Here is an 11,969-nt window from a genome sequence, read left to right on the forward strand (position 1 = left end):
TACTTTGCTATATTTGGCCATAGCAAACTGATACACCTCACAATCAACAAGAGACAATCTTTATCATAAATAAAATGAAAAGACAACTTACAGACTGGGAGAAAATATTCACCAATGATGCAACCAGCAAGGGCTTAATTTCCAAAATATACAGTTCATACAACTCAGTATCACAAAAACAAACACCCCAATCTAAAAATGAGCAAAGACCTAAATAGACTTTTCTTCAAAGAAGACGTACAGATGGCAACAGGCACATGAAAAGACGCTCAATGTTGCTAATTACGAGAGAAATTCAAATCAAAACTACAATGAGGTATCACCCCACACCAGTCAGAATGGCCAACACCAAAAAGTCTACAAGTAATAAATGCTAGAGAGGATGTGGAGAAAACGGAACCCTCCTACACTGTTGGTGGGAATGGAAATTGGTGCAACCACTGTGGAGAATGGTATAGAGTTTCTTAAAAAACAAAAAATATAGTTACCATATGATCCAGCAATCCCACTCCTGGGCATATATCCAGAAAAAAAAATTCTATTTAGAAAATATACATGCACCCCAATGTTCACAGCAGCACTATTTACAAAAGCTAAGACACAAAAGCAATAGATGAATGGATAAAGGTATGGTGTATACACACACACACACACACACACACACACACACATACATATATATATGCAACAGGAATATTACTCAATCATAAAAAAAGAATGAAATACTGCCATTGGGAGCAACATGAATGGACCTATTATTATGCTAAATGAAGTAAGTCAGACAAAGACAAATAGTATATGATATCACTTATATGTGGAATCTAAAAAAATGATACAAGTGAACTTATTTATAAAATAGAAACAGACTCACAGACACAGAAAACAATCCTATGTTTACCAAAGGGTAAGGTGAGGGGAGGGATAAAGGAGGAATTTGGGATTCATAGATACACACTACTATATATAAAATAGATAAACAAGAACCCCTACTGTCCAGCACAGGGAACTATATTCAATAACAGAATCACTTTGCTACCCACATGACAAACACGACATTATAAATCAACTACCCTTGAATAAAAAAAGATATGTTTTTAAATAAGAGATAGTCTTTACAATAATGGAAAAAAGACTTGATCAATCAGTTCCCAAAGATCTCCAAATAACCAGCACATGTAATGAGATGGAGCTCAGTTTCATGAGTCATTAGAAAAGCACCAACTGAAACACAGTGAAATAGAACGATACTCCCATCAGCATGGAGGCATGACTACAATGAAAACGATGAACACGCCAACTCTTGGTGAGCTTGTGGAGCCAGCAGAACCAGAACAATCCCTCTAGATAATTATTGGACAGTGTTTACTAAAACTGAACATACATGCTAACTCTCTGACAAAAGCAATTCTGCTCTTAAGTATATGCCCAATGGAAATGTACCCGTTTGCTCACCAGTCATGCCTAGAATGTTCATGGCAACACCACACACACAGCCTTAACCTGGCAGTCACCCAGGTGCCCACTAACAGAATGAATAAATCAACTGGGAAATAATCACATAAATGGAAAACCATACAGCAATGAAACTAAGCCATCTACAACTGCACACAATAAATTGGGTGAATCCTGTAAACACAAAGTTGAATGAAGGAAGTCAAAATCAAAAGGACAGACACCCTGTATGATTTTACTAACATAAAGTATGAAAAGAGGCAAAATTCATCTACACTATTAGAAGTCAGGAAAACAGCGGAGGGAAAGCCTGGATGGGAATTCAAGAGGGGTTGATCCTGGGATTCCATGGCACTAGTGGTAAAGAACCCACCTGCCAATGCAGCAGACATAAGAGATGCGAGTTCGATCCCTGGGTCAGGAAGATCTGGCGGAGGGCATAGCAACCCACTCCAGTATTCTTGCCTGGAGAATCCCCACAGACAGAGGAACCTGGTGGGCTACAGTCCATAGGGTCACACAGAGTCTGAAATGACTTTGCAGGCAGGCAGGTTCAATTGTTAAAGTCACACAAATTTAAACTACTGTGGACTTCTCTGTATGTATATTAGACTTCAATAAAAAGCTTCTATTTTAAGCATACAGTGCCAAAGAAATGAAAAGTGCCACTTTTTATTTCTGTTCCTTAGAGGTGAGGAACTGTAAACAGAGGCTAGATGCCTGTCTTCCCAATGGGCAGATAAACAGGGCTCAGGAGGAAAAAAGCCCAATCTCAGGAGATTAGAGAAGAGTCTGGAGCCCCAAGTTGTGACCTGAGAGCTGGTCATGCACCAACCCGCTTCTCCCAAGAGACAGGGCCTGGGGAGGGGGCAAGTGGCTGGAAGACAGGCTGAGATGGCCCACGAACTCAAAAGGGATGGTCCGGCTACCCCTATCCTCTGCCCTCCATAGCAGAACTCCCATTTGTGGGAATTCCCTGGCAGTCTAGTGGTTAGGACTCTACGCTCTCACTGCAGAGGACCAGGGTTCAATCTCTGGTTGGGCAACTAATATCCCGCAAGCAGCACAACCAAAAACAAACAAACAAAAACCTTCCATTTGTGTTAGGGCCTGGTCATGTCACCAGCAACCCTGGGAAATCACTCCTTCCCCTCTCAGTTCACATGGTTCTGCTTGGGCGGACCCCACCAGCAGCTCTGGGTGTGGGGCTGTGCTCCCCATTTTTCTTGCCACATGGGGAGAAACTTGCCAGAGAATGAAGCAGAAAGAGGAAACAAAAAAAAGGGAAGCAGAAATGAAAAAATAAGAACTGAGTCCTTGAGATCTTCTTGGAGCATCTAGATCTCGCTATGCCTAAGGTCACATCCTGAACTTATTACGTAAACCACTGAATTCTGTTTTGCTTAGGGCAGATTGAATTACATTTGTCACTTATGTCACTGTGACAAATGTTCCCCATCGCCACTCTCCAGAAGCCTGCGTGCATTCCCAGAGACTAAAATGGGCATTATCATACCCCCTGCCAACTGCCATCGCAGGCATCCCTCAGTGTCAGAGCTTCTGGGCTTCGACAAAGCACCCTCATATTCTCCAATCCATTCAGTCATCACCAGAGACATGAGCTGCAGGTATAACTCTTCTCCCCTTCCCCACCCCTCTTTTTTTGGCTACATCGTGCAGCATGCAGGATCTTAGTTCCCTGATCAGAGATTGAACCCATGTCTCCAGCATCAGGACTATGGAATCTTAACCACTGGACGACCAGGGAGGTCCCACCATTCCCACTTTCTTTGCCATACTAAGCTTTTCGAGAGCTGGGAAGGAAATTGAATCCTGCTCTCACAATGAGAAGAATGAGGCTCAGAAAGAAGAGGAAGCCTACATACAACCAGAACTAATAACAAAACTGTGGAGGGCTTCCCACATAGGTCAGTTGGTAAAGAATCCACCTGCAATGCAGGAGACCCCAGTTTGATTTCTGGGTGGGGAAGATTCCCCTGGAGAAGGGATGGGCTACCCACTTCAGTATTCATGGGCTTCCCTGGTGGCTCAGATGGTAAAGAATCTGCCTGCAATGTGGGAGACCTGGGTTCGATCCCTGGGTGAGGAAGATCCCCTGGAGAAGGGAAAGGCCACCCACTCCAGTATTCTGGCCTGGAGAATTCCGTGGACTGTATAGTCCATGGGGTCGCAAAGAGTCGGACACAACTGAGTGACTTTCACTTTCACGGAGGGCTTGGAAATTTTTCGAAAGGGCAAAGAGCAACATTACTCAGGCTGTAATGTTGATGCCTGAACCCCAGATTTGAGAATCTGGTTTTAATCCTTGTCCATAAAGATAACCTCATCAGATTCACATCCTTCCATTAGAATAATAATAGGGACCATCTATTGAGACCCCCCCACCCTCGGCCCAGTCAATCAGCTAAGCATTCATTCATTTTCTTTTTTTCTTTCTTTCTTTCTTTTTTTTTTTATTCACTTTCTTATAGGATCCTTATTTGAGGCAGATTCTGCTATTAGGTCCATTTCACAGCTGAGGAAAGTGAGGCTTAAGCAGGTGAAGTAGCTTGCCCCAAATGACTCAGTCAAAAAGCAGAGCTGAGCCCCAATAACAAAGGCTGGGGCTGGGCAGAGGCATCGGCAAGAGTGACCTATGCCAAAACTCGACTTATGGGGTCCATCGCCCCATCTTCTGCTCACTGCTGGAAGGTTGCCTCCTTCCGCTCTGACATCCACTTCCTTCAGTGTTTCTAGAATCCAGCTTAAAAAAAAATCTCTCCTGAGCAAACCCTCATCAATTAACTGAGATCCTTCTGTCAACAGCACTATCTCCTTATAACCAACTGGTCCTCTCTTCTTTTTTTTTTTTGGCGGCAGGCATGTTCCCTGATCAGGGATTGAGTCTGCGCCTTCTTCAGTGGAAGGCAGAAGGCAGATTCTTAGCCAATGGACCACCAGAGAAGTCCTAGTCTTCTTTCCTGCATTAACACACCTCTAGGTCAATGACTCAAGCTGGATCATCTGCACACCCCCTGGTCAGCTGCCTGCATCCTCCACAGGGCCACCAGAGTCAGCTTTGATAGAGCTTAGATCACATCACTTCACACTCACCAGGATGGTTAGCATCAAAAAGACAATAACAAGAGTGGGCAAGGAAGGCAAAGAAATTAGAACCTTTGTATGTTACTAATGGGAATTTAAAACAGCACAGTTGGAAAAAAAAAAAAGGGTGCAGCTACTTTAGAAAACAGTCTGGCAGTTCCTCTGGAGATTAAACGTAGTTACCTCATGACCCAACAATTCCCCTCCTACGGATCTACCCTGAAGAAGTGAAAATGTCTGTTCACACTAACACTTGTACATGAATAGTCATAGTATCATTATTCACAAAAGCCAAGAAGCAGAAACAACCAAAACATCTATCAACTGACTTATGGGTAAACAAAATGTGGTCTATTCATATAATGGGATGCTATTCATCCATAAAAAGAAGTACTGAGACATGTTACTACACGGATGAACCTCAAAAACATGAGGCCAAATGAAAGAAGCCACATACAAAGGACCACATATTATGATTCCACTTATATGAAATGTCCAGAAGAGACAAACCCACAGAGGCAAAAAAGTGGATTAGTGGTTGTCAGGGGATGGAGGGAAAGGGGAATTGGGAGATACAGAGTTTACTTTGGGGGTGATGAAAATGTTCTGGAATTAGTGGTTAACGATTACATAACCCTGTAAATACATGAAGAACCACCGTGGAAATCCCTGGCTGTCCGGCAGTTAGCACTTGGCGCTTTCACTGCTGCAGCCAGGGTTCAATCCCTGGTCAGGGAACAAGATCCCACAAGCCCTGGGATGCAGCCAAGAGAAAAAGAGAGAGAGAACCGCTGAACTGCACGCTTTAAAATGGCTAAATGGTGAATTTTATGGTATATGAAATTTCTCAATTTTAAAAATGTTTTAAATTCCCCCTCCCAAGAAAATAATCAGATCACAATGCTACTCCCTCACCACACTTGAAAATCCCCCAAGGGCCTCCCCATTATACCAGGAGACAAACCCAGGTTCCCCACCAGGGCCTAGAGGGCCCGCTGTGGGCCTGGCCCTGAGGCCTCTCCCACCTCTCCTCACTCCTCCCATTCTTCCCCCACCTTCTGCCCTTGTTTATCCCTCCATCTAGAATGTTCTTTCCCACAGTTAGTTTCTCATCAGTCAGGTCTCTGTCCAAATGTCCTCATCGCCTCCACCCAGAGGCCCTCCCTGAATACCTCCATCTAAAATAAACATAGCTCCAACAACCTCCATCCCATTACGCTGCTTTATTTCTTCATAGCCCCATCACCTTCTGAAAAGATATAAATTTTTAAAAACGGTTTACTTCTTCTTTGCCTGTCACTCCAACCAAGAGGGCAGGGCTCTTGTCGGTCCTGTTCGCAGCTCTGAATTCGCCTACCATGAATGAGTTACTTGAGAAACACTTCTGGAAAGAATGGATGTATCGAACAACTGCCTGTAAAATGTGAAAGGCCACCCACTACCTGGTCAAGAGTCCGGACACTCAGTGATCAGCCGAGTTCTACAGGTGTCCAGGGCCAAGCCCCGCCCTAGACCTGTCTGGAACCCAGAGGAAGTAGGAAAGAGTAATCCCTCCCCCTTGGAAGTTCTCAAAGTCTTTCAGGGGTCACACAGCACCCAATGTTTACCCAGCAACCCACAAACAAACACCAGGAGAGATCTAAGATTGCCTTGCTGACACTCAAGCTGGAGGCTGGGGTCCAAATCGGCCTCATAAAACTGCACTGGTAAACACCCTCTAATACAGCTTCTTACGGCTCTGCAATCCAACCTGTTCTCCAGAGTGAGACGGCTGCAGCTCACACCTGCTCCTGCCTCCTCCCATGAGGACTTTCTTTCCAGAAGCAGTTAAATATCCAAATGGGCAGGTGGTACCGGCCTTGCTCCCCGGGTCCCCCACCCCCAACTGCAGCATCTCCGCCACACATGCAAACAGCAACTTACCCACTAGGAGTTTGACATCTCGGACTGTGAAATCAGGGTCAGGCATCCTGGAAAAAGAGGAACGCAGACATTTGGTGGGAAGCCAGAAACAATAGGGTTAGATCTCACAATGGGGGCAGGGGGAGGCCATTTTTCTAAGAGATTTCTCTGGGTCTCCGGCTGAGAACCCACAATGAGATAACTCAGCAAAAGGGTAGTGATGAGTTGGTGCCTGGAGGGAGGGCCACCCCGGAACAAGTGAGCAGTTTTCTCAACTCAACAGGCAAATCAAACCCACTCTCCCCGACACCGAAATTCAATACTGCTACAGAGAACAGGATGGAACTCACTGTCCCCCCACCCACTTTTCCCGGGAAGACTGAGTGTGCTGTCAAGGTAAGCACCAGAGTTGGGCATTCAAACCTCTGCTTTCTTTTAGAGTGGCTAGCTCTCTCTGTGGCTCCACTTTTAGAAAATACTTTCCATAAGGCATTGTATGGAAGGTGGGAGGAACCTCTTTAAGTTTAGAGGGAAAAAAAAAAACTACATCACATCAGATTGCAAGGATTTAGTGACCCTGGCTACTGTGGCGGTGATGACGTTCTCTATTAATTGTCAGTGATGCCAAAGGTTTCATTTCTATTCACAGGAATGAGACTCTTGAGGAAATCTGGCAGTATTTGCTTGTGGAAGGAGGCAGGCTGTGACGAGGACACCCTCAACCTCCTCCAACCCCTGCCCCAGGGGCAGAAACCTGTTCTTCAAGGCTTCCTCCGGGTTCTCTCCCCTACCTGAAGCTCTGACAGATTTCCAAAGAGAATGTAAACCAAACAAGCCACTGTGGGGAGGCAGGTGCTGGGGCACCAGCGGAAAGAGGAGACAGGACCTAGCGTTCTGACATCCCCTCCAAGGACTTCCACAGCGGTCCAGTGGCTAAGATACCACACTTCCACTGCAGGGGACACAGGTTCGATCCCTGGTCGGGGAACTAAGAACCTGTATGCCACGAGGCAGGGCCAAAAAGAAAAAAAGGAACATGCCCTCCAAAGAAAAGGACCAGTTTTCCATACAGTGGGAGTCTGAGTAGAAACAGGCATGTAGGCATTCTGCCTCTCTGCCCAAAGGCTGGCTAATCCCTTCTCAGCTTAGGCACTGCTTCAGTTTCCCTTTAGGAAGTAACTGTATGTAAGTGGGATGGATCAGGAAGGAAAGTCCACACCGTTGAAGTACTCTGTGACCTCTCCATCCAAATTCTCTGAAATTCCAGACCCATCGTTGGAGATATTTTCCCCCCTCTTTCAGGCATTGAACAAGGAGGTGCAACCCCCAATTAACTAAGAAAAATCCTGCTCAGTGACGAAAGGTAGGGGAAAGAGTGGAAGAAATGCATCCCAACCTATAAACTGCGTGAGGGAAGGAGACAGGAGAAGAAGCAATTCATTTCAGCAACTTACTTAATTCCCAGGCCATCCTTTTCTCGAAATACCAGGGGAACTCTGAGAGCTTCTCTCTGCACATACTCATAGTTGAAATCTATTTGGAGATGGGAATTAAATCAGGTTGGTTAAGTCACGAAGGAGGAAATGAACCATGATCCATCAGTTAGGGGAAGAACATTGATGGAGGAAGGGGCAGGGGTTATATGAGATGCAGGCACCAGCTCAAAGAACAAGAGATCCCTAGAAAATGACAAGGAAATGGATGAGGCAAAGCCCAGGAGAAGCTATGCCAACTCTTGGCCCCTCTGCCTACTCAGTCATTCCCTGCATGCCCCACGGGTCAGAACTTGTCAATGAACAGCCAAAGGGCTGTGAGGGTTGGGGAAGGAAACTCAGGAAAGAGCCCCAAACAGAAAGAGCCCAGCTCTCACTGCGAAAGAAGGACGGATGGAGAAAACGCATCCCAGGCTGAGCTCTGAAAGTAAAGGAACTGCAGAACTGAAGAATGCCACCTGGGAGGATCTGAAGCCCCATAGAGGAGGCTGGGAGGAGGGTTCTCATTGTAGCTGAGCATCAGGGAAGATCTTATTGTAATATCCTGCATACTGAAGGGGAGGGGGGGGAAGCCGGTTTCCCTGGAAACTGTGTATTTGGTGCCAAAATAACTAGGGAACTGGGCACAGCTTTGTTGTCTTAATAGTGAAATTCTGTTGCAGCCATCACAACACTTGCTTCAGCTGGATAATCCAGAAGGATGCTGCCCAGGTGAAGGCTGTATGAAGAGGACAGAGTGAGACCCAAAGAAAATTCACCACTTAGTTTTCTGTCTGATGGATGCTTGTCTAGTGGAGACCCCAACATCCTTACAGAATGCCCCAGAGAATGAAGGAAGCCTTAGTTTCCATCCTCCTGAGTTCCAAAAGTAGGGGAGCTCACTCAACCTTATCCCTAAATATGGAGATAAGGGAGGCGGAGACAAATACTCACACCCCCCCAAGCCCTCAGGTAACTAAAGCAATTCACAAACACACAAGCCCGCCCTGGCCAGTCAGAAGGGAGACAGATGGGATCTCAGGGCACTGAAACCCCTGCCCCAGAGAAACAGTTCACTAGGGCAGCTTGGGGGGTTGCAGGGGCGGTGAGGCCAAGGCAACTCTGCTCAGAGCAGAGAGAACAAAACCAGAGCTGAGGAAAGCCCTGACCTTAGCAGCTCAGATCCCCAGGGGCTCCTAGTGAATGGGGATTCCTAAGGATTTAAAGGCAGAGAAGTTTAAGAAGCTTCTATTTTGAATCCAGGCTAAGGGCTCCTTCTGTTTCTCAGCTCCTCCCTCGAGTTTTGGGGCAAGATCTGAATTAACAACCAACAACCCTAGAGTCCGCTTCTTTGAAAGGAGCCTGGACAGTAGATTTAAGGAATCTCCTTTTCTGGAAACCTCCCCCCACTACCACCTTCCTCCCCAATACACACACACCCAAAGTCCAGCCCCAGGGTCAGCTTCAACTTCCTCAAATGAGCCTGAGAAAACATGAGATCCTGGGCAGAGAATTCCTCACCAATGACCAGGAAGAGTTGCATACTGTTTTCTCCTGAAATGTGCCAAATGACTCAAGAAAAATGGGGAAGGAGAGGAATTAAAATCCCATTTGTGCTAAGGAAATTTAAATGTAGTTGGGTCTAGACCCCTGAACTATCCAGCCTCTGTGTGCAATGCTCTTTAAGACCTCGCAGGCTGGAAGAAATTTCTTCCTCCTTTCCCCTACAACTACCCCCTACCACCCGAACCCCCGGCACTCCAGGAAGCAATGGACACAAAAGAGAAACTTCAAAAATGCAAAGCCAGGCCCCATCTCTCCTAGGGGCTAACCCCACAGCCCCAGTCACTCAACCAGAACCTGGAGGTGGGGGAGGCTCTTCCCCTGTTATCAGCTCACTGAGGGATTGGAGGGTTTTCCAAGGGGGATGGGGGATCAACAAAATAGAAACGTTAATATAAAGGGAAACCCAAATAACTGAGTGGCAAAAATGAACTTAAATCACAGAAGGGCACAGAGAGACAAGTTGGCAGAAACAAATCCAAAACCCCAATCCCACAGGCCCAACCAGGGGCCTTGCAGGCCTTAGACCCAAGTCAGAGCATCACTTAAAGGTCTGGAAGCCACCCCCCAGACATCTTGCGAGTACCAGGGTCAGGCTGAAAGTCAGGCCCCAAAGGTCTCAGGTTGGGGTGACATTGCCAACCCCCATCCCCAGGCTTCTCCAACTTCTCTAAACTGGCAGGGCTCACAACAGGGACAGAGCTCTCAAGGCCTCAGACTTGGGGAGAGACCCTGTTTCCCAGGAGGGTGCCCCAAGTCTTCACCTCCAACTGCCAGGAGGAAGCCTGAAGCCGGAGGGGGGATAACACCTTTACCGGCAGTCACCACTTCAAAGCGTCAGGGCTGCAGGACTAGAGGCCTCGGGCTTCACTGGGGGCCAGTCAACAACTCCGGGCTCACCTACCCTGCTCCTGTCGGGCAAAGCCCACGAGGTGATGGGGTGCAGTAGACCCCAGGCCTGAGGAGGTGTCACTAAGTGACCCGGGCCGTCCCCAGCTCCAGATCCCAACTGGCAGGGTCCGAAATGGCACGGGGTTAGGGAGGCTTCAGGCCTGGGGGGCCCTCACCCCAATGGCCCTGGGGTGACCCTAGCCCGCTGCAGCCGGTCAGCCGCACTTCGTGCAGCGCAAGGAGCTGGGCCGGCTCCGGGAGGGGTAGAACGCGGCGCACCCGCCCTCCCTCGGTCCACCCGTCGGTCCCCAGGTCCCTCAGTCCGCCGGGCCCCTGGCTCTGCCCACCCTGGGGCTGGTGGTGGGCGCGGGCCGGGCCTAGGCCCACGGCCGGCCCCGGCTCCCGCCTGCCCTCCTCCCTCGCCACCCCACCCCACCCCCCCCAGTGCTCGGCCTCGTTTCGTCACCGGATCCCCTGGAATGGGGGACGCGGGCGCGAAATACGAACCCAGCCACCGGCAGCTCCCTCCCCACGTGCGCTCGGGCCTCGCCGCGGAGGACAGCCCGAGGAGGGGGCGCCTCACCTTTGCCCTCCATGGCGTGCACGAAATCCCCCTGGTACAGCTGGCTGCGCAGCTTTTCCTCCAGGCTGAAGCCGCGGGCGCTGACGATCTCCTCCACGTCCGACAAGTCCTCGTTCTCGTCGTATCTCTGGCGGTCAATCGGGCGCTGCGGGGACCCAAACCGGAGAGCCCGGGACATTATTGGGGGAACTGGGGGTCGCCTCTCACCCTGGGCCCAGCTCGAACAGGTGCAGGAGCCTCGTGCCCCCCTGCACCCCACCTTTGGGACCGGAGCAACTTCGCGCAGAAGCCAAAGATGCTGAAAATCGGGATAAGGAGAGGGACCCGCACCCCCCAGGGTCAGGCGGCGCCCTATACAGGGCACTCCCCTCCTGCATCTTTGGAGGCCGTGGAAGGGATTTCTGAGGGACTCTCCCCTTGCTTCCAGCCCCCCACCCCCGAGAGCTGTTGAGTTTTGCCCACTCGACCGGGAGCCTGGTTATGTAACCCGCGAGGGGGGCTCCGCGCACGGGCTGGCGGGGCATTTGTAGGCCCCGGGAGGAGCCGCCGCAGCGCCCGGCTCGGCGGTAACAGCAGCCCTGGCGGCCGCGGCGGCAGAGCCGGGAAGCCGGAACCGGGGGCCGGCGGCATTTCTAAGCCTGGAGCCGCCCCCCGAGCTACCGGGTAAGCTGGAAAGCTGAAATGGAAGGGCTGAGACCCCAGCCGCCCCCGCCGACCGACCGCTAGTGCGAGAAGAAGAGGTGGGGAGGGGGGGGTTCGCGGCTTGGGAGGGGGAGAGGCAGACGGCCCGCCACAAAGCTCCCATCGGAGACCCCAAAACGCACCAGCAGCTGCCTCATCTCCCCACAAGCGCGCGCGCACACTCACTTCTTTAGGAGAATCCCCCACCACTCCCCGCATCCCCTGCCTCCTCCCTCCACCGCCGAGCGCCCGGCCCCGCAGCCCCCCAGATTCCGGGCGAACCCCGAGCCCGCTGAGCACCCCCCCTCCACGCCTTTCCC

At 49.6% G+C, this 11,969-nt stretch overlaps 1 protein-coding gene across 8 annotated transcripts in view; it reads right to left on the bottom strand.

The window, feature by feature from the left end:
• Nucleotides 1–11,969, bottom strand: part of KDM2B (lysine demethylase 2B) — a 114,191-nt gene that overhangs the window by 101,536 nt on the left and 686 nt on the right. For 5 of the 8 annotated variants that reach the window (XM_070475225.1, XM_070475222.1, XM_070475221.1 and 2 more), the window contains exons 2-4: nt 10,969–11,113; nt 7,914–7,992; nt 6,481–6,527 (exon numbers count right to left, since the gene is read on the bottom strand). In XM_070475225.1, the coding sequence (XP_070331326.1) occupies nt 6,481–6,527; nt 7,914–7,992; nt 10,969–11,113 (271 nt within the window). Of the gene's footprint in view, nt 1–6,480; nt 6,528–7,913; nt 7,993–10,398; nt 10,514–10,968; nt 11,114–11,792; nt 11,844–11,969 lie in introns of those variants that run through there. The other 3 variants (XM_070475232.1, XM_070475224.1, XM_070475230.1) reach the window with 2 other exon arrangements.

This window comes from Odocoileus virginianus, chromosome 12 (genome assembly GCF_023699985.2).
Source record: "Odocoileus virginianus isolate 20LAN1187 ecotype Illinois chromosome 12, Ovbor_1.2, whole genome shotgun sequence".
In the NCBI taxonomy this organism is placed as follows: Eukaryota; Metazoa; Chordata; class Mammalia; order Artiodactyla; family Cervidae; genus Odocoileus; species Odocoileus virginianus.